General features: G+C 46.3%; 1 protein-coding gene across 4 annotated transcripts in view; it reads left to right on the plus strand.

The window, feature by feature from the left end:
• GRIK1 (glutamate ionotropic receptor kainate type subunit 1) overlaps window positions 1-23165 on the plus strand; it is a 118359-nt gene that overhangs the window by 78687 nt on the left and 16507 nt on the right. For 2 of the 4 annotated variants that reach the window (XM_088069017.1, XM_088069018.1), the window contains exons 7-14: window positions 2647-2790; window positions 9963-10070; window positions 10744-10788; window positions 13360-13473; window positions 14480-14683; window positions 15054-15277; window positions 18168-18286; window positions 22638-22855. In XM_088069017.1, the coding sequence (XP_087925143.1) occupies window positions 2647-2790; window positions 9963-10070; window positions 10744-10788; window positions 13360-13473; window positions 14480-14683; window positions 15054-15277; window positions 18168-18286; window positions 22638-22855 (1176 nt within the window). The remainder of the gene's footprint in view (window positions 1-2646; window positions 2791-9962; window positions 10071-10743; window positions 10789-13359; window positions 13474-14479; window positions 14684-15053; window positions 15278-18167; window positions 18287-22637; window positions 22856-23165) is intronic. The other 2 variants (XM_014253494.2, XM_088069019.1) reach the window with 1 other exon arrangement.

Genomic DNA, 23165 nt, shown 5'->3' on the forward strand with positions numbered 1-23165 from the left:
AACGCACCAGGAAATGGAGCTTCCCGAGCAGTGAGGGATTTATAACCCACAGGGGCAGATTCCACACCTGGGGGAAGGGAGCAGCATTTGTAAATGGGTAAAGTGCCCTTTCACTTCACTTCCATCTCTACAGAAACTTAAAGATAGACTCACGGTATCATCGAGCCAGGGAACCAGGATTCCCCCTCTGCACTCCCCCAAGTAGGAAAGGAAAGGAGCAATTACATGGACAGCATGACTCCCTTCAGTTTGGCAGGGTGAAGGGTTGCCATCTCTTTGCAGCATGAGATAATGTATCTCATGGACTGAGCGGAGCTCGCAGCGATAAGAAATAGACTTTATTGCAGATGATTGCAGGGAAAATTTGGAAATGTCTTAACATCCTGAGGAGAAATGCATTAAGTGCGCTTTCCCTGGCACTGCACACGCTGGTGCTGCTTTGGGCAGTGGCACTGCGCTCACTCATTCCCAAAGCAGGGAGAAAGCTGCCCCTGGGAATTCCTGATGGGAATTTGCACAGAAATCAAACAAATACAACACTGGGAAAAGCAAAGTTCTCACCACCCTTCTGCTCTCCTTGGCGTCCCTGACTCTTGTCCTCTCCTTTGCACCTTCATAATCTCAGTGCTCTCGATGCTCAGCACAGCACCGGGGGAAGCCTCTCCCTCCTTGCTGGGATCATTTCAGTATTCCCAGCAGGTTCCAGTTCTGATGTTCGATGGAGAGCTGCTCCACTGCTGCGCTTCACTTGACAAAAGGCTGCGACAGGCGGCACAGAGCACGGAGATCAGGACTGTACATCTTGTTACTAACTCCGGACTTAGCCCTTCTGCTTCATGCTCTGCTGTTTGCCCTGAAAGCAGCCTGTGGGAAGTCAGCAGGGCACACGCAACACAGTTCTGAGTTCATGTCCTGCTGGATGCCCAAACTGCACCCAGAGGCAGGGCTGGCCTAATGAGATCTCTGGCTTCCTTTGCAGTGCTTTAAGCAGCACACAAAAATCAGAAAAACAAGTTCCAGGACTGACTCTGAGTCTGTTTCTCCTGACATAAAAGCACAGAAATCGGGGTGAGGTGATGGACTTTGGGAAATGAGGTGACTTGTTGCACCCTGAGACCCTAAAGAGAGCCACAGTGAGGGGAGGTGACAAGCCAAGGCAGGTGACACGGGCTTCCCGCTGCTGCATGAAGGAGGGACAAGTGACAAGGGGCACAAGGACAGGACTGAGCAGCCAGGCCTGGCAGTGCTGAAGACACTGGGGACACACCGTGTGGCCAGGGCAAAGCATCGGCACTTCCACACAGGACAGAGTGGGGGCAGAGGAGATTCTCACCGAGCATCTCCTCCCAGGGTCTCTGGGCCTGAGACACAGGCAGAGCCAGTAAAACCCAATCCTGAGGGCCCAGTCCAGTGCAAAAACTGAGCTCTGCTGACATTGATGGGAATATTTCCGTCAATTTTGAGGGATTTGGGGTCGGCCCTTGATTCCCTGAGTGTGCTTGGAAAAACTGCCTGTTGTGAGAACAGCTGGTATTGTCTCCTCCTGCTTGACTCATCACTCACAATGTTTTCTGATCTCACAATTTGCTCCCATTGTGGAGCATTATTTTGGGCTGATTCTGACAAGCACATCAAGACCAATTCTTTTTCTTCACTATCTTAAGATTAGTTCTTAAATTCAGATACATTTGAGCAAGCCCCTCCAATACTGATAACACCGATGGTGTTGTAATTTACTCAAGTAAACGGCACAGACAAAGAATCAAATGTATTAATTTCCCAGAGGAATTGCATGGAAAAGAAATAGAAAACTGATCAGCTCTGTAGTTCCTATAAAGGAGTCCAGTTTCACAACTGCAGAATTACTGCCTTTTTTTCCCCAGGCCCCTGCTTAATTATTCATTAGGTTTACCTGAAAGGCAATTTGTGCAGCATCGTTAAGGGAGAGCAGCCATTCCCACCTCACTGTGAGAGCACTGAAGGCCAGTGCAGGTGAAGGTGAGACTTTCCTGAGGAGACAAAGTGGGACAGAGTGTGTGATCTCAGTTGGAGGCCGTGCCTTTAAACTCACAAACCCACTCTCAAAGGAAGCACAGGTGCACAAACAGCACCCAGTAATTCTGGTATCTGAATCTGTGGGGTAGTATTCAAGGATCCAAGGGTTGTGGTGGGAAGTTAGATGCGTGAGTCCAACTTAATCTTCCCAAAACACGCCTCCAAAGGACACATCCCCTCTATCTAGGACACCACTGCACAAAAAAGCCTGGATCCTCGAGGGCAGCAGGCCCTTGGAGGCAGCAGATACCTGGGCAGTGGGATGTCTTCCAGGTGATCTGTGGGATTGGCTTCCCTGGAAAGCAGGGCCAGCCTGACCTGTTGGGAAGGAAACAATCCCACAAGTGCCATGAGAAGAGCGGCTCATACACCTGGCACTTCTTAAAAGCCCTCTCCAGCCTGCCTGGAACCCCTGACCTCCATCTCCCCGTAGCTACCCGGTGAAATTGCTGAAAACACCCCAAAATTAATGTGAAGGGCTGGATTTTGCCGCTCCTCAGGGCTGCGTGGAGGGCCCAGGAGAGGCTTTTCCCCGTGAGGAGCACGGGCAGGGCTGGCAGCGGGTGCTAAGGCAGGGCTGTGTTTCCGCAGACGGAGGCAGCGCTGATGTACGACGCCGTGTACATGGTGGCAGTGGCCTCCCAGAGAGCCGCCCAGATGACCGTCAGCTCCCTGCAGTGCCACCGCCACAAGCCCTGGCGCTTCGGGCCCAGGTTCATGAACCTCATCAAAGAGGCAAGTGCAGAAGCCCACCCGGGCTCGGTGGCATCCTTCCTCTCCTCTTGTCCCACTCCCTGTCCTGGTCCTTGCTGCTCTCCTGTTCCTGGCACTCACAAGGCAAATTCTCCCTCCCCTTCCTGGCAAAACCCCTGATTTACAGGCACAAGGCTCTGACCTCCATTCTGGTTTTACCCAGCTGCTAAACCCTGGGTGTGGCAAAATCTCAGACTTAAAGCCTGTAAGACCTCCCAGATTTTTTTATTCGGTTAATGTTTGCTGTGGATGTTGATTTCTTAAACTACGAGGTAACTACAGCAATTGTTCTGGAAATTGAGAGAAAAGTGAGTCTGTAGCTCTGTCCTTGCTTCACCGTGTAATTCCAATTGTTCTGCAGATTGATCAGTGATCAATATCCAGAAAACATTGTAGCCAGTATTTCTAAAGAAGGACATTGCTTCCTGAAAGCAAAGAAGGAATTTCCTTCTAAAGAAGGAAATTGCTTCATGACTGAGCTTGATCCAGAGATATCCTAAAAATATGCATTTTGTTTGAAATGCCTTGACTCTTTCGGAAGTCCCGGTTTTATTTTGATTTTGAAATGGAAACCTTTCCTTTAGGGAAGTGTGGAAAAGAAAATTGGAAATTACGTGGAGCGTCCCACTTACGTTTTACCTTTTCCCCACCTCAATCTCTGCATTTGAAAAATAATTATAACAAAATTGAAAGTTAACAAAAGAGTTTGGATCAGTGAATGCCCCTGCAGTGATACCCTACTTATTTTGGGGGATGCTGAGTATAAAACTAAGGGGTCCTGAAGCCTAAACCAGAATACTTTGCCCAAGAGTATCAGATGTACCCCAGCAGATCAATTCAAACCTGAGCTGTGACAGAGCTCTCATTTATCATGGACAAGCAGCTTCTCTTGCATGGAGTGAGATATGGGAGCTAATTACGGATGGCCTTGCAAATAGAGTCTCTCGTGGTCAGTAAAACACTGATTTAAATACTCTCAGAGTCTTATCTTCCTGTGTCTGATGTAGGCAAAAAAAGAAGGTGGTTGTTGAAAGCAGAGGATAAGGTTTGATAAGACCATATTGCATTTCCTGTAAAGCCTAAAATACAAGTTGGAAGCAAATACCAAATACGTTTGGACCTCCCTAGATCATGTTAGGGTCTGGTTTGTTCAACGGGGATAGAGGAACTTTATAATTAGGAATCAGTGAATCAGTGGAGAAAATAAAGTCGAGGAGGCAGAGTGATAGCTTGGGCCCACATAGGTGGAATTTAATTTTCCCGTTTTGTTATGTGGTACTGACATTCTGTGAAGGCATTTCACAGGTTGATCTAAAGACAAATATTCAGTACTCCAGTCTAAATAAACCAGTTTCAGACAAAGAATTTGCCTGCAGGGATTCCTGCAGATGCTGGAGTTAACAAGTGCTTCTGCGGCTCCCTGGTGAGTTTTTGAATTTTATTTTGGTTGTGAGAAGAACTGAGGTCACCTCATTTGCTTTGTGGGCCTTTGCTATGAAATGTCTGGGATCAAGGCTCTGCAACAGCCCATTAAGGAGCTTTTAATGAAAAGTAAATCCTCGTCAGAAGCTGCATCTCTCAGTGACCCAGGGCCATTCACAGCTGAAGGATGTTCTGATCTTTGAGCCCTTCTGGAGGCATTTGCAGGGGGTGCCCCTTACCCCTGCTCAGAGGGAAAAGGAGCTTCTTGTCTGTCTGCAGAGGGGGAGCAGGGACAGAAAGGATGATCCCACCTTTTCTGAAGGAAAAATGGGGGTAAACGTGAAATATGTTTATAATTGAATGGTCAAGTTCTGCTCATGTTCCCTGTAAAGCATAAGGCCCCAGATGATGATTGTTTTTCAATTACCATGGAAACCAGTGTGAGCTCATCTCGTTCAAACCCAGCCACAATTAAAAGAACAACTGCAGAGAGAAGGATAGAGATGCAGATTGGATTCTGAATGACTGCTAAATGCCCTTAGGCAGAATCACAGAGAAAAATCTCAGAGTCTGAAAGAGATCTGAAGAGATTTCAGCTCCTGCTGTGTTTCTGAGGAGATCCATGCCAAGCACTGAGACCAGGAGTGAGAGCCATCCATCTGCATTCTCTACTGGAATGAGAAGGAGCTGGAGGTTTTTCATTACAGTAAAAGTAGAAATTTAAATTATGACAGAAGGGAAAGCAATCCATCTGCAGAGGATTCCATCAATTTGTTCTGTTTGTGATTGGCAGCATCTCCAAACACAGGAGCACAAAGAATCTTGTAAGAGAACAGAACATTTCTATTGTTTAATGGTCTTTGATTGCTCCCAGAGTTAGCACATCAGAGTGTTTTCCTGGGACTCCAACCCTGCAGAGTGGAACAAATCAAAAGGAGAGAGCAGTACAAGACTCGGATGGCAGAAGAGCCAGGAAATCCCCACCTCCCCTGCTCTATGAGAGAGGGGCTGTGGGGCAGCACTGAAATCTTTGTGCAATGACTGGGAAAAGATGACAACATTTTGCTCCAAAACACGAAATAAAATCTCTTCTGCTGCATTTTTTTCTTTGCGTTTTAGCACTGAGCCAGTGACGGGGTCTGTGGGTGCTGGCTGGATTTATTCTCTGGGCTCTGGTGCTGCAATATTCACTTACATCAAATTGAAACAGTTGTCTACTTCGGTAGGGCTTCTCTCACAAGATAGTTTAATATTAACTCTTGATCCACTCTCACTAAAACAAGCTTTTTTCTTTGTTTCACTCTTTATAACCTTTTCTTCTAGTCCACAATGTGCATTTCTGCTATGAGCCTATTACTGGCTGTTACTTTGACCTGAAAACTCTTAATTAGGAGAGCAAACAAAGCAACTGCCTGACCTGCATCCCGTGGTGCTTTATTAGGAAATAAAGCTCAGCTTCCCAAGAAGACAATGAGGCTGAGGGTAATGCCGATAGGCATTCTTATTCTGAAATCAAATTTCAAGTGGAAAAACACTCACTTATGGAATTATCTATGCCCAGATTGCAAAGCAATTGCAGGATTGCACGCTGAGAATAAATACATATTGAATTGATGAAAATTGATAAAAAATTACTTGCAGGGTACTGATACTGTGATATCCAAAATCAAAACAAGTTGTTTGACAAAAAGATTACATAATTTTTCTTCCATTCTGTTTTCAGCTCATTAAATGTTACCTGGGCAGTAGATTTGTTCATAAAAAAAACAAGCAAGAACCATTATAAAGTGACTTTATCTGAATATATGGAGGATGTTTTGATATTTGCTACACAAAACTTTTTTCAGGATGTATTTAATATACCCAGGCTTACTCAAACATAATGCACAGGTTACATTTGCCATGTTCATAGTCCAATATAATCCCACCCCTCTGGCCTTGGAAAATGCATCTTTCTGCTTCTCACTGTATTTCTATTCCAGTGCTGCTAAGTGAAAGCCCAGGACTTTTCCTGGAGCTCTTCCAAGTGAAGAGGCTGTGGAACATCATAATTCTCAGTTTATCTCCATAGATAAATCCCTATGCTGGCGAGTGCTGAAATTCTCTTTATTCTATCAGTTATGCCAGATTTGGAGCAGGGTAATGGCAAAGTCATACCCGAACTCACTGCATTCCATGATCCTGGGGGAATCTCTGTTAATAAGAGGATTAATTGTAAGAGCTGACAAGTTGATGTGTGGCTCATCACACACAATTTCCACTCCAAGGAGAAGCAATATCACTGTCACTTCAATCTGCCAGCTCTCTCTGCAATTCCAAAAAAGCAGGGGCTTTCTCTTCCTAAAGGAAAGAAAACGAAAGGAAAAATTAAACTCTTCTTGGTCAGTAGCATTTTGGTTATTATTTATGTATTTATTACTCATTATTATCATGGTATTGTTATTTATGACCTTGGGAGATTTCGTTACATAAAAGAGATCTGAGGTGTTCTGACCTTTGTAGGTTTAGGTGTTCCTAGGCTTCTAAATCTTTCATTCAAGTGTCAGGTACCACCAAAGCCCTTGTCAGAAATTTGGGAATATCAGTTCCTTCACCCCTGTAGTTCGTTAGGAATGTACATTAAACCAATAACTGATGTTCATTTTCCCTAGGAACTTCTGATAATAAATAAAAAGATTATAACCTGAAGAATTAAATATATACATATCACGGCTCAAAATAATCCCTCGACAAAACAGAGTAGGCAGGAAAATATTCTTATCTCCAACTGGACTTCAGTTTCTGAGTGTATTCCTCCCACATTGAACAGTACAGGTGACTGATTTCTGACCAAACTCCCATTAAAGCCAGAGAAAAACGCAGCTGATTGCTTGCCTTTAGGGAAAAGTTACCAAATTTTCAAGTTGTACTTAAACAAGAGAAGAAAAAAAGAGAAAATAAAAAAATACAGGTCTGTTCTACAGAATAAATAACTGGATCTGGTCTGTTTGGGGAATTTCTCGAATCAGTTTGGACACTGCTCCCAGGGGTGCACATGGTGGGATTGTTTGTTGTCTGTGCAGGGCCAGGGGCTGGGCTGGGTGATCCTTGGGGGTCCCTTCTCACCCAGGATATTCCATGGTTCTGTGAAAAGTCTGGAAGCAGCTGAACTGATTGATTCTGGGATTGAACTGGTGATTGGCTCTGTCTGGAATGGAGGCTGCTGCATTGATCCAAGATGGTGAAGTGAAAATTGATACAAAGACCATTTGACGGGTGGGAATTGATAAAACTCCTCTGGAGTGTTTGACCTTGGAGGCTGAGTCAGCTTTGTTCTCCTGTTGGTGTAGTTTCCCATCAATCTATTGATAGGGATTGAAATTGGAATATTTAACCCCAGATCTGTGCTTTCCCCACGATCCCTGTCTTTCCAAGCAGTGAAAGCAGAGAGTTTCACAGCTCTCATTAGGTTGCTTTGTGTATTTTGGCCATGGCAGGTGCCTGCCAGCCTCTGAAGGTGGCTGAAGTTGTGTCTGTAATCTCTTCTGTCCATTCCCTTCTCGAGGCTCGGTAAGGAGGAGTCTGAGCAGCTGCTCACAGTTATGTTCTTTGATCAATTACCTGATCAGGCTCCAATTCAGCTTTTATTATGTCCTGTAACACTCAATGTGTCACCAGAAACATAAAAATTGCTATAAGTCCTGTGTGTGAAAGCATGAAATCCCATCTCTGTGATAGATACACATACAGCTCCTGGCTTTTCAGAAAGTTCTGCTTCATTTCAGTTTGTTAATTAACAAGAACTCTGCATGTGCTGCTTTCTCTGTTTTGGTTTAGAAGCAAAAAAATAAAAATCAGAAAATAAACTTAGAATTCAGAAGGTACCTGAAGTGTGTTCCTCACCATTAGGTTTTAAAAATCCCATCAGCATTTAACCCTCCTGAGAAACACTCCCTGGCTCCTGTTTATACTGAAGGCACATTTGGGTCATTATTTGGTGGTCTGAGTGGGACTGAAGTTGGACAAAGGCCCTGAGCACTTCTCTGGACCTCACAATTTAAGCAGCTTGTAACGCCTTTTCCTCCCCTTGGTGCAGAGGTGGAAGCACCAAAGCCCGTTTGGAAAAGTGAGATGCATTTCACCATACAAATCTCTTTTCCACAAGAGTGGAGATGGAGGCTCCTGCTGCCAGTTCCCAACATAAAGCTGGGAATCAGGATCAGCAGCACAGGATATGTGATCAATAAATGGGAGCATCTCTCAGGAGCACATCACTCTCCCAGGAGAAACTGATCTCTCAAGAGCAGATCTGATAAAATGTTCCATCTTTATCAAAAAGAGGTGGGGCACATCAGAGGAATAAAAGACAGGCTGGAAACAGGGATGTTAGAGATTGAAATTCATCCATATGTGTGCCCCCTGCTATCTTGATTATATCCACATAATAAATAAGTAATAAATAACCTTGCCAGTGTTTCACTGTTTACAGTACAGACTTGTGTGTACTCCCAAGTCATTAAGATGGAAAATCTCACAGCAAATTTGTTGCATTAATGCTTTTCCATTCTTATGTTACTTAAGTGTGTTACCTTCAAAGTCTTGCTGTTTCCACAAATTCTAAATGCACCAGATTTGTCTGAGACATGTGGTGAGAACTCCCCAGCATCCGAGATTAAATCCTGCAGATTCGGGGCTGGAATTCAGATTAAACAGCGAGGGGAGACACCAGTCTGTAAGTGTTGTGATTTTTAATGCAGCTTTACTTCTGTCCTCTGTCTCCAGTAAATTAAATGAGGCAAGGAACGATGTGTGGTGGAAAAGCTTGTAATTTAAAATTATACGGCTGACACACACGAAGGAACAATGCCATCATTTATCGTCAGCTCTCCTTGTATCTCTGACAAATTTAATCTAACGGGGGACTTCCAAAAAATAGATTATGAAAATTGTCTGCACTTTGAAACTCATAGTCTTGTTTTATGGATAAGCACTAGCTCTGGGACAAAATGGGGTGAGAGGGAGGGAGATCTCATTCCAAGGCAAAGGGGCTGGGTGGGAAGCTCACGAGATACAGGAGACTGAAATTGTGGGGAAGGTTCATCCTTGCCCTGGGTCCTTCTCCCTGAAGAAGGGCTCCCCAGCACAGGGGATCCTCCTGGCTGCGCAGGACAAATGCAGGCCCTGGTGCTGGTGTTTAAAACAAGGATTTGCTGGGTCAGGCTGGAACAGGGAAGTGCTGCTTGGACCAGACCTCTCCTATGTGACTCGTGTGTTGTCCTCCCCTCTGAGTGTGACATTCCATGGCCTTACCATAAAGTTTCATGGGCTCTCTGTGACTGGCTGGGCTTCTCCTACAAGCTCCAAGGTCCAGCCCCACAGCTTGGACAGAGCAGACTCCTTTTCTTAGCTCCTTAGTGAATTCTTGTCCAGTGCAGAGCTGCCCTGGCTTTGGGCACGTGCAATTCTCCCTTTCTCTTTAGTCAGTCTGTATTTTTTTATCAGTACCAGACATACGTTAATCAATCTATGTAAAATGTCACAGACTTGTGCTTGATTGCAAAATAGAAAACTTACCAGAAAGAAACTAAACAACAAAAAATGGGGGTTTTGTCAGAGTAGCCAAGCCACATATGCTTTAAAAACCCCAAATTTGGAAGTGATTGGGTGCTGTGGTGCATTGAAATTGCAGTTGTTGTTACGGGGTCAGAGTAGCCCCTGCTGGGTGCCACAGGCAGCTGTGTTTGTGTCCCCAGGCACGCTGGGAGGGCCTGACAGGGCGCATCACCTTCAACAAAACCGACGGGCTCAGGAAGGACTTCGACCTGGACATCATCAGCCTCAAGGAGGAAGGCACGGAAAAGGTAAGCAGGTCTTTTGTTAAAAAACCATTGCAAAAAGTTATTTTGATAAGGGCATGGTTCCTCAGCTTGAATCTCCTATGACTGGGGTAAAAACCCCCACTATTCTCAAGTGATTTGAGTCAGAGTCAAAGCAGAGCTGCTAAGTTTGGTTCTTTATTTTGCAGTGTATTTCAAGGTATGGGAGAGAAATGTGGGACAGGCAATACTTACCTAATGGAAAGAATCGTTTTAAGTGCACCTCATTTTCAATTCTTGCCACTGCAACTGTGGATGGTAAATTCATATATAGAGATAGATACATTTATATAGCATGCACAGATAAATGTGACATGAGGGAGAGAGGAAAGAAGGTACTTGAAGGTAGCTCAACAAAGCGAAGATGTTGAGAATTCTCCAGGTTTCTGAGATTGGATTTGCTCTCTTTCCCTCTTCCCAGCCCTCAGCCAGCAATATGGGCTGCCTTGGGGGTGGCAGCTGCGGGTGTCCCAAACCCCAGCACAGGTGACAGCAGCTCCCGAGGCTGCTGGCCCTTGCTCTGTGTGCTGGCTCAGCTCTGGGTGGTAATTGCTGATGGGTTAATTGAGAATTTAACTGTAATTGCTCCCACACAGCTCTCCAGACAGCTTCTCTTTTCATTTTTAATGAAGCACTCTGTATTTTTCCCTGTACCAAGGCTGCTGGCGAGGGTTCTAATCATTTATATAAAGTGTGGAAGAAGGTTTGTACAGACAGGTGATGCCAAAACCCTGTGGGCTGGGTCTTCACACTCAGCCTTTGGGTTTTAATGGTGACTCTCCTATTGCAGTTTAGAGACAACAGTCTCTCAGAAAGCAGGAATTTTCCTGGTAGGATAAGCTTTTCTCCACTTGAGACACTGTAATTGCAAAGACTAAAAAGATCTTGGCAGGATTCAGCTTTTTCACCAAAATCAGGGGGGTTTAATTATTATTTTACTGCTTGGGAGCTGTGCTTCTCCCATCTTTGAGTAGAGACTCCTGCTGCAGCAAAACCAGTCCTTTTCTTGTGTGCCATCCTTCCTGATTCACCTAAAATTTACCCTGAGGGGTAAAATTACACCATTTTGGATGTGTATTGGCATCAGCTCCAAAGTCTGGTTTAATGTGCAGGTTGGGGGCGTTTTTCCCCACACAAACCTCTCAGTGCTGGCAGCATTCAAGCACTATTGCCTCAAAATTTGGATGAGTGTGTTATTAGCTCCTTACAGAAAATAGTAGAGATGATTAAGTGGGTGCTGTCATTCACTAACATATGGAAATTGGGACTAAGCTTGTTTATAAAAGATGTAAATTACCCCAGGAATCTCATCCCTCTTTGAACGTAAGGTGCTTAAAACACAAAAGTGGGATTTGGAGACCAGCTTCCCGCACTGCTCCCCACAGGACTTAAAACCCCGGGTTGCTGTTCTATGAGGAGAAGATAAAAACTCCATCCACTAAGTCTGAAGTGTTCTGCAGTCATGAGACAGATTTTTTTTTTTTTATAATGCTTTTTTTAATTGTATTTTGTCCATGGTTCGCACAGATCTCATTATTCCACACCCCGTCCCTCATACGCAGTTTAGAAAGGTTTTGGGGTTGGGATGTTTTTGTGAGAATAGCCCGGTGTAAAACACCCTCTACACCCCTTTCTGGGTTCTCATGGAGCACATACATACATAATAACCCAGTTTCATCTCCAGTGGATCAGGCTGAGTCACAAAGTCCTCTCCCCTCTTTCCAGGGGAGTAGATCATCCCCTGGCACTCAGAAGCAATCTCCCTTTTGACTGCAGGCATCTCGTGTTCTGCTGTACTGATTTAAACCACATTACAGGTGGTTCAGAGCACAGGCTCCCTGGGAAGGGCACATGACACCTCTGAAACTTGTCACTAAACTGCAAAACATCCCCTGGACTCCCCACAGTGATGTCCTACCTTGGCCTCATCCTTCCTCCTCCTCCCCCTCCAGCCTGGGCTGCCCTTTGCCCAGATGTGCAGTGCTCTCCTGGTGTATTCTGTGTGCTCTGTGACTGTGCTGCTCCCTGTTCTTGTGGTTGTCCTCCTCTTCCCCACTGCCAGCCAACAAACACATTCCAAGTCAGTAACAGTGAGCAGAAGGGCTCATCCACGCTGGTGGAAATCCAAGGACACTGGATATTTACTGTATTCCTGGCTCAAGCTGCCATAATAGCCAACATTTAATCTCCTTTGTAAATTTGTGCACTTTCCAGATCAGTTTCCCAGCCTGATCTAGTTTTGGAAACAAAGGGAATGACTGACAAATGTTTCACATAAACTTTTTTTTTTTTTTTTTTTTTTTTTTTTGATGGCACAGATGTCCCCATTAAGAATTTCGAAAAATTTTGTGAGGGGCAAAAGCAGTGGCACCTGGGGACACAAACCTTGAGTTGGCTTGAAATGTGGGCTTGTGGTCTCCACAATGCCCAGCACAAACCAACCTGCCTGAGCCAGCTCCTTGCCTGGAGCTCCTCACATCAGCCCTCAGCCAGGCTGGACATGAAAAATCCAAGGGCAAAAACACTGGAGGTGCTTCCAGAATGCATTTAAGTTGGGTAAATATTGGTCTGAAGAAAAAACGTGGTTATAATTTCTGCTCCCACAGTGTAGATCCAAATCCTCTGAAACCACAAATATCTTCCCTGGAGGCTTTGGACTGGGCAGTAAATACTGGAAGTTTTCATTGTCTCTGGGGCTAGAAAGGAATTTGCCTTTGGCCACTGCTGTTTGCTGAGCAAATACTGCTGGGGTGGGAAATGGTATCACCTTGATAGCTCTGGCATATCCAGGAGTCCAGGAATGACAGAATAATCTTTGCTAAATCTGCTGAAGGCACAGGGCAAGCAAAAGGCCAGTGCATCCATCAGTCTGTTCCAATGTAGTTATTCAGGTCTTTAACCCGTTCTATTGGAAGAGAGAGGTCTTGCCACGTGTCTCAACTCCACCATTACAAAATTTTAAAAAAACAAACATAAAAATAGACATTTGACATTTTTTTTTAGCAGGGAACAAAGCCAGCATGTTCCACTTTAGTAGCCATTGGCCACCCCAGCACGGCACTTCCAAGCCTCATACTCTCACTGCTCCTGGGTTTGCATTTATGCATTTTGCAGTCATTCCCTGGGGTTTCTGAATTGGCCTGTGGTGTTGCTGCCTCTCTCTGAGCTCCTGCCCTCCTCCAGTGCTCAGTCCCTTCCTGAGGTGACCCCAGAGACCAGTGCTCCAGGGGCTTAGGGAATTAGGGCAGCCTCTCACCCGCTCTCCTCCGCGCAGATTGGGGTCTGGAACTCCTACAGTGGCCTTAACATGACGGACAGCAACAAGGACCGCTCCACCAACATCACGGACTCCTTGGCCAACCGCACGCTCATCGTCACCACCATTCTGGTAAGGCTGCCCACAGCTTTAGATTTAGGCTCAGGAGCCACACACACACATGCATGAGATTGACTCAAAACCACCACACTGCCAGTGGAAGACTCCCGGGAACCTCTGCCTTCAAAATTGTTTTGTCTTCTCCAGCGTTTCAGATGAGCTCTGCGCACTTTTCCTCCCAGAACGAACACACACAAACACTCAGCTTTGCAGGCGCTGCCTACAGATGCTTTGTTTTACTGAAAATGAGACAAAGCAGGCTGAAAGGAAGTGGTAAACAGCAGACAGACAGATTGAGTCATTGTTCTTACTGTGAGGGGTGGAAAAGGTGTGACTGGGCATTGGGGAGCTGCTCTGCATGAGGCAGAGCAGCTCCCCAACTTTCTACGTGCCCAGTAATGCCACTTCCTAATTCCTCAGGAGGAAGAAAAGAGCTCAAAGACTCCTTCTACACTAATTGTCTATTGCCAGAGGTGCTTTGCCGCATTAAACTGCTTGCCCAGATCTTCTTCTATCCAAAATCTTGTAAAAGGAAAAGCAAAAATGTACTTTGCAATCTGCCTTTGCTGTTCTCCATTCCCTCTTTACTCCATTTGAAGGTACTTTTCAGTAAAGATGTATTTTTCACAGAATATAAAATGTGTAGGTTCCCCTTACAGGTTATTTTCTGTTATTTAGAGTCCTCTCTCCTTCACTGTCCCTCCCTGTCACTTGGAGTGGGATAATGCAAGGTCCAGACCTTGGGTCTGAGTTTGGAGCTGCTGCGCACAACTGGAATTAAAGCTCCTGGGAGCCACAAATGTTCCATTCCACTGAAAATTAGGGCCCTTATGCTCATCACTAATTCATTCAGTGAGTTTGCCAACACACCTAGAACAGCTTTTAACACACACAGTAAATTGCTGGTTTCCATGTACTTGCAATCCCTTTGGAAAATATTACCATCACGTAGAGAAACGGATCCAATCCCAGCCAAGCCTCACATCTCTCACTGCCTGTCTGCTGCATTTTCCTGCAGGAAGATCCCTATGTGATGTACAAGAAGTCTGACAAGCCCCTGTATGGCAATGACAGATTCGAGGGGTACTGCCTGGACTTGCTAAAGGAGCTGTCAAATATTTTAGGCTTCATCTATGAGGTCAAACTCGTTTCTGACGGCAAATACGGAGCCCAGAATGACAAGGGAGAGTGGAATGGGATGGTCAAGGAACTCATAGATCATGTAAGATTGAATCCTCTCTCTGCTCTCCTTTCACCTGGGGTATTTTATATCTGAAGTCTTTGCTGTGGTTTTCACATTTTAGAGCCACTGCTGTGTCTGTTTTGCCACCCATCAGAGCAGGAATGTCTGAATGAGCAGTTGGCAGGTGTTGGGGGAAACATCTGTCAGTGCCATGTCCCAGATGTCCCCCTGCCTTGTGAAAAGAGGAAACGGAATGCCACACCCCACCAAAATACCCTAGAAATGTTAAATTTTGTTGAAGTTGAGCCCAATTTGGTTTGTTTTCTAATACTTGGGAAAGAAATGGAGGGAATTGCAGTGGGTTTGCTAAACATGAAGGGAATGAGTCTTTTCCCTTTTGTGTTTCCAGAAAGCTGACCTGGCTGTTGCTCCTCTCACCATTACCTATGTCAGAGAGAAAGTGATTGACTTCTCCAAGCCCTTCATGACGCTGGGAATCAGTATCTTGTACCGGAAGCCCAACGGGACCAACCCCGGCGTTTTCTCCTTTTTAAACCCTCTCTCTCCGGATATTTGGATGTATGTTCTGCTGGCCTGCCTTGGAGTCAGCTGTGTCCTCTTTGTCATTGCCAGGTAAGGCCAGGACAGAGTTTTAGATGCACCCACAGCTTCTCCCCTCGCAGGTGGTGGATGGGCTCTGGAGTACAGGGGTATCAAACCATCCTAAGGGGCTCATCCAATCCTAAAATCTTTCTGCAAAGTCTTGATATTTTCTCGTCACCCCTGCTTTTCTGTATTGCACTGAGGTTTTGCTTTCTTTAAGGGCTGTTCCAAGAGAAATATCCAACGGGATGCATCAGTAGGCACTGCCCCAGCAGATACGTGCTGAAAAGCACTTTGTTACTTGCATGTAGGCTTTTCCCTTTTCCACTCACGGTGCACACAGTTCAAAGGTAAAAGACCCAAAACTGAACCTAGTTTTGCTGCAGGTCCAGCCTTAGAGGTCTCTTCCAACAGAAATGGTTCTGTGAATCAGAGGAGGAGAGGTCATGGCTTAACTTCCCAGGGGTGGCCTGAGGTGAAAGAGGAGTTCATCCCTCCCGGCAGCTGTGGGGCTCTGTGCAATTCCTCATAACTTCCCAGGGCTCCTGCTGTGCCTCACTGTACCATAAATAATAACTCTAGTGTACACAACCCATGATCTCAGTCATGACTAATCTTAAATCTGCTCCACTCTGGCAGATTGACTTTTCTGCAGTTGTGTGCCAAGACTGAAAACATCCCCCAGCCCCCTCCACCTCAGAACAGTGGAAGGGAACACAAATGCTTTCCTTGAGCTGGTGCTGGAAAGCAATGCCTAGTTAGCATCAGCTGCATAGGCTGAAGAAGTGAAATTCTGTTTGTGTTAATTTAGATTTATACTTTTTAAACTAAGCTGTTCTTGAAACCCACATCAGGACCTGTCCATGTCTCCAATTACACAAGGTTTCTGTAAGATCTGCAAAGTGTTTCAGCAAATATTGGTTGGTTTTAATAACCCCAGAAACCATCCACTTCTTAGCACTGTCACAGTGAATTAAATGGTTACCCACATTTTGACATCAGTTCCTGGAAAACAAATACTTGGGAATAATTTGCACAGGCTGGTATAATCCTCCTGTCAATTCTTTCAACTTTTCAGCAGCTGAATAATTTCTCATTTGTCTCTGAGATTTATGTAGCCCTCTCATTGTTACATTAATTTTTAAACTCAAACACTGAAGTTTTTATCGCTGTGAAGGGTTGCAGACTGGCAAAGCTCTGTTCCATGTACACTGCTAGTGGAAGAACAATGTGTTTTCTGCCAAAATCTCCCTTTCTGCTAATGCCATGTCAGCTGTGCTGTTACATCAGTGAAGGTAGAGCCAAGTAGTTTAGTCAACAATGTCACACAGACCCTGTGGAAAAAGGTGCTTGGGTGACCTTGAGCATCTCACCTTTCTCAGAAACCTCAGCACAGCTGCTGCTGAAGAGGGAGAAAGCCAGGGGGAAAACCAGGAAAACAGGTCTGAGCAGTGAATTCTGCTGAACTGCAAATCAGAGCTGCAGCAATAGAAACACAAGAAGAAAATCAGCTTTTGTTTTGAGGTGTAAAAGAGACATTCACCCTACTAATACATTGAAATATGTACCCAGGGCTAGAAAAACCTTCCCAGTCTGGAAGACAAGGCTTTGCTTGGCCCTTTAGCTCTTTCTGTGATGGAGACATTTGTGTCCAACTCACTGAATGTGGTGGTTTTCTGAAACCTTGTGAAAAATTCCAGCCTTGGGCTTGCCAGGCAGGTCAGGCAGGGGGATTTATTCTTCTTCCTGCCCTGTGTCAATGCCGTGGGGGGAACTCTTCACTCCTAGGGCTGTTGGCAACTTACTGGTCCTAACTGGGGGTCTCTTGGTGAAGGATGTGTTTCCCTGTGTGTGCATGACCTGAGTTGGGAACAATCTGATCACACCACAGCACCTGCTCCCATTATTACAGCAGAAATCTGACACATCTAACTTGGGAATTGCTTTTCTTTTGACGGGTGCATGCAGAACTGTTGTAACTTGAACCTGAAAACTTTGTCATTTGTTATGATTTTTGATACTCTCGTTCTGGGTATTGTGCAGCTGGTGGCATCCTAAGCTACATCCTCTCCCAATTAATGGGTTCATTATTACCAGACATCATTATTTCAGCTAAGCAAGGCACTCCGCTCGCAACCGTGCATAAATTCAATGCTTAATTATATTGTTGCAACAGTAATTAGAATGTGTTGGGTGAGGCTGTCAATTAAAGCTGCATTCATGTGTTCCACGAGGAAGCCACACAGCACTGGGGGGCAGAGCGGGCACCCTGAGGAGGAGCAGTCCTTGGGGTGCTCCTGCTGGGTGTGTGCTTAGCCCAGAACTCTTCCAGGGAATTCCTGTGTGCCCATCCGGTGTCCCTGGGCTTGGGGAGCTGCCACTGCTCCCAAAGCTGGGGAGAGCAGGGTGCTCAGAACACCCAGGCTGTGGGGCTGCTCCTGTACGGGCACAGACTCCATGGTCCTGGTGTGTCCCTGCCAGCTCAGAACATCCAGTGATTCTGGGAATGATGGGCAGCTGCTGCTGCAGGGAGAGCACATCCAGCGCCCACGGACAGCGAGTGGTGCTGCCCTTAGAGGGCTGCTGCTCCTTCCTTACTCCTGAAACATTTCCCAGGAGCAGCACCGTGGCTCCCAGCGGTGCCCTGAGAGTGGGGCAGGGAGCCGTGGGGCCGTGGCAGGGAGGAGAGGAGAGGAGCAGCAGCCCCGTGCCAGCAGCAGCTCACATCCATCACTCCACAGCTGACCCACAGCTGGCACGGGGGACACCCTTCGTGCCAATCCCCTTTTGGCACGGGGACAGCTCTCCATCCCTGCTTCTCCTGGTCCCTGCGTGGTGCCGTGCCGGGGCGCGCTGCTCAGCAGGTTTGCTCTGTGTCCTCTGCTCGATGTTTACGGACTGTTTCTGTTGACTGCCACAGGTTTACACCATACGAGTGGTATAACCCCCACCCGTGCAACCCAGACTCAGATGTGGTGGAAAACAATTTTACTTTACTAAATAGTTTCTGGTTTGGAGTTGGAGCTCTCATGCAGCAAGGTACACCGGTTACACTTCGTTCTCGCACACGTCCCACAGTCTGCTCTAGGGCTTCTGTGCTGGTAAACTCCACCCTCTGTAAACGCAGCATGTACTGTAAAACCTGATCTCACACACGCAGAGTAGCACGAGGGAAGGTGGCCACGTGCCACCGCCACAGGGGAACTGTGCAACCCAGACAAGCATCTGAGAGAAAGGGGAGCGCGCAGGGCCACACGGGAGTTCTGCAGCCAAAGTGGAAGTTAATTGCAAGAGGGATATGAAGTGCCTCATGCTGAAGCTGAGTTTATTGGTTTAAGAGTTTTGGCACCAGGAAAACGTTGGGCTCCATCCCAACACAAACAGCCTTAGCTGCCCTAGAGGAACTGTTCCAGCTGCCAAACAAGGAAAAATGCTCTTTCTCCAGAAGGGTTGTTGAGTTTGTAGGCGCCTGTCAAACACATTTAAAACCAACACCAAACCCTTGTTTCCTATGGCTTTTCTGCAGGTATGAGTCCCATCCTTCTGTAAATGCATCTGACCCTAGAAACCTTAACTTAACCCAGTCACAAGCCCCTGTTGCTGATGATTTTGGAAATGGCTGACACTTTATTCAAGGAGGGGCAGTGAAGCTTAGTCCATCTGGGAACTCAAATAGATCTATGTACTAAACACATTTGTTTATGGCATTTATGTTCTGAGGTTTCCAATTAAATCACTTTTCACCAAAACTGGGGTCCACTGCAAAGAGAGAAAATGTTTTGAGTTGAATCAAAGCTGAACAAAAAAGACCCCACCCCATGAGAACCAAAAAGGCAAAGCCCAGCAGTACCTTGGTATTAAATTCCTAAGCATTTAAGAAAGGAATGTAAAACCATCTCTGCATTCATACAGGTACAGTTTATTCTTTCCTCTTTAACAGGCATGAGCAGCAATAAAAAAAAATTAAAATAAAGAGGATTTTTTCTTAGATATGGTAGAGAATAAATTTTGTATTGACCTAGGATGCACTTGCTTTGAGTGGTGCATTATTGTATTGAGAGGATATAGAACTTCCCCACAGAAATTGCTTTGAAGGAGGTTGGATGAAAGAAGAGCATTTCTGCTTTGTTTTGGAGCTTGTTTTATTTTGTTTTCCTTCCAATTTGTCAGTAAAACACAGGCTGAGGTTTTACAGTATCAGGCAGGTGTGTGTATCTAACTGTGGTTGCCCTGTGTGTGAAAGTGACCCAGGATTTTGTGTTTCCTGTCCTGCCTTTTTTGGAGTTTACCATCATCCACAGCAAACTGTGGGATGCAGTGTCTGCTCGTTACCACTACCTTGGGTACATGACAGTCAGCCCCAACCAGACTCTGCTTGTCTTGTAAGGAGATTCAAAACAAAACACAAGAAAGAGAGAAAAAGAAAGAAAGGAAAAATAAAAACATTCGTAAGGCAACACAAATGTTTCCATGTGCAAACTTGTGGTGTGATTGTCTGTGCATCATGGTCACGTGAAGAGTTTGGACATGATGGGAGTGGTGGTGGAAGTCTGGGTCTAGCGTTGCGCTCCTCCTCCTTGGCAGCAGCTGCTCGTTATGCTTGACTGGAAGCCACTTGTGACTAAATTTTAAAATGTGATGATCAGACTTTCTCTTTTCTACAGAGCGTGAGCAAAGTCTGGATCAGGATTGGCTGTCATGTCTGCCATAAAAAGGCACTAGAGAGACTTCAGCAAGTATTGTCTCTGCCCCCGAGTCTTGCTGGCAACATTTTGATTTAGATGCTGCTTTCCCTGTTTTTCCCCTGGAAGTCTCAGATGTGTTTGCATCCTCTGAAAGCATCCAAACAGGGCACATTTCATCCAGTCCGTCCAGGGAAGCTGTCAGTGTCAGAAAGGAGAGCTGTCCCTCAGAGCTCAGCTCAGCCAGGAACGGGGCAGGCAGGAGCAGCCGGAGCAGAGAGCACCTGGGTGGAGAGGGGTGGGATGGAGCAGATCCCGGGCTGATCCCACAGCCTGGACAGCAGGAAGGGGAGGATTCTACCCCTGAGCTGAGGTGAGAGCCCACCTGCAGAGCTGCCCCAGCCCTGGGGCCAGCAGCACAAGGAGCTGGAGCTGCTGCAGAGAGTCCAGAGGAGGCCCCGGAGCTGCTCCAGGGCTGGAGCCCCTCTGCTCTGGGGCCAGGCTGGGAGAGCTGGGGGTGCTCACCTGGAGAGGAGAAGGCTCCAGGGAGAGCTCAGAGCCCCTTGCAGGGCCTGAAGGGGCTCCAGGAGAGCTGGAGAGGGACTGGGGACAAGGCCTGGAGGGACAGGACACAGGGAATGGACTCAGACTGGCAGAGTAGGTTTAGATTTGATATCGGGAAGGAATTGCTCCCTGTGGGGATGGAAAAGCCCTGGCACAGCGTGCCCAGAGAAGCTGTGGCTGCCCCTGGCTCCCTGGCAGTGCCCAAGGCCAGGCTGGACACTGGGGCTTGGAGCAGCCTGGGACAGGGGGAGGTGTCCCTGCCATGGCAGGGGTGGCACTGGGTGATCCTTAAGGTCCCTTCCAGCCCAGGCCACTCTATTACTCCATGATAAACGAGTGCTTCTTGCTGGAACTGAGGCACTCGGAAAGGTGAACGCTGGAATAAAAGTGGGAAAAACGAGATGCTGCCCCACTCAGCTCAGCCAGGAGCAGGGTTTGCTCTCACCCCACCAGAGCAGTCACTCAGGGCAGAATTACCAGGGTGGGAACAGAGTGTCTTCTTTCCCACAAACAATGTTTTGCTGCAGGAAATCACAGGAGATTTGACCTCTCACCCCACAAGTGCAGCACACAGGGATTTTCCATGCTCTCCTGAGCAGTGCTGGCACGTTCCCTGTGTGTGGCACAGCATCTATTTGTATAGCTGCCTAAGCTCAAAAGCAAGAATTCCTTCAGGATGACCTGAATCAGCACAGCTTTTGCAGTTTAACCCCAACTTAGAAATAGAGAGAAACAAGGAAATATTACATTGTATTGAAAAAAGAAAAAAAAATCAAATCAAGGAAACAAGAAAGTACAGCAGAAGTACAAACACAAACCCAGGCAGAGCTACAGCTCTGGAAACAACTCCATTTGGACTGGAAAATTTCAAGTGAGAGTTTTTGCCTTCAGACTGCTCTCACTGTTTGGCAGTTCTGTCAACACACTCCAGCCCTTGGGCTAAGCTTAGCTCTGACCTTTAAGAGACACAGCTCTGTGTTTACAGATACAGCTCCAATCTGTTTGCTGGTTGGAGAGGAAGGTTTTACCCTTTCGGTCTCTGCCCCAAAAGTTACATTCAGAGTTTTTGCAAAGTCTGAAAATGTTTTCTGTAATGTTGAAATTTCTTGCAGAACTCACTGAATAGCTGAGGGGACATAATATGTCAACATGCTTTCCCAGCAATAAAAACACATTTGTCAAATCAAAAGCTTTAGCCCTGAGCATTTTTTTCACAGGCTCTTAAGTATTTTCTTAAGTCCATCCCTCATCAGCAAAATAATTGTGCAAAAACTTAACTTTGAAGTCAAATTTCTCAGATGGCTACCTAAGAGCTTTGCTGAACCAGATCCTCGAATCCCACATTATGCACAGAATTCAGTGGGAATGCCCCCCCAGTAAAAGAGCAGAAGATTTGCCTCAGAGTGCTGAGAAACACCAGTGTCTCTGGCTGAAACAGAGGTGATCTGAGCTGCCTGGGAACCATTGCAGTGCAGGTAACACGTGCTGCTCTCTGGGGATTTATGGCAATGGCAGAGACCTGCTCAAACTTGCTCAGAATAATGAGAGTTAAATACACTGTCCAAAACTTTGCATCGCCCTGAGGATCCAAGGGATGTGTCCATCGACCCTTTGACTTCTCAAATGTGAGGCACACATTGCTAGAAAGAGGTTTTCTGGGGGCTGAGCTGAGGTTCACTGGAGGTCACTGGAGCTGCATTGATCTCCCTGTTGGTGCTGAGATGTGTCGATAGAGCAGGCTCCTCCTGTGAGGTATTTCTGTCAGACAGCTGTGAGCAGAAGAGCATTTGCTAAAGAGCTCTGGTTACAAAATTGATTGCAGTGTATGGGCACAAAGGGACTCCAGAAGCAGAAAAAAATACCAGAGTAGCTTGCTGGGGATGTACGAGATTAATATCACAAGGCTGGTTAGCTCAGAGAGGTAAGGGGGCTTAGACCCAAGGATAATTCCATTTGTCATGTATCATGGCACACATCCCCTTCCCAGTGTGTTACCATTATAAATGTCAGCTGTGCATCTGTGAGATTATTGTTGAAATCATTTTATCATGCTACAGCTCATAAAAGCATTCTGTGCCTAAAACCAGGCTGTGGTATCAGGAAAGCTTCATTTTAATATGATTGTTTTGATGGTGTTGTAACAGGATCAGAGCTGATGCCCAAAGCTCTTTCCACCAGAATAGTTGGAGGAATATGGTGGTTTTTCACCTTAATCATAATCTCATCCTATACTGCCAACTTGGCTGCCTTCCTTACCGTGGAGAGGATGGAATCTCCCATCGACTCGGCAGATGACCTGGCAAAGCAAACCAAGATCGAGTACGGGGCTGTCAGAGACGGATCCACCATGACCTTCTTCAAGGTAAGACAGCCCCGGGAGGTGAAGCCACAGCATCCCCAGGGATTGCAGGGGTAGGGGAATACATCATTCCCCCAAAACCAGGGCCACGGTATATTACAGAAGGTAAATACACCAGGTACCCCGGCCATAGTGGATCCTTCAGCACCAGGAATGTAAAACCCAGCAGATTTCCCCAGGACATGTGGAAAAGCAGTGAGGAGTAAACCCATCTGCCTCTGATGGGAGCCAGGGCATGGGGATATTCTCCTCCAGCTGGGATCCTATTTCCTTCCAGCCACTTCACTAAGAAGCATCTGGAAAAGTCTGCTTC

This window comes from Pseudopodoces humilis, chromosome 2, assembly GCF_049639895.1.
Source record: "Pseudopodoces humilis isolate 2021_Gansu_Grassland_sample_001 chromosome 2, ASM4963989v1, whole genome shotgun sequence".
NCBI lineage: Eukaryota > Metazoa > Chordata > Aves > Passeriformes > Paridae > Pseudopodoces > Pseudopodoces humilis.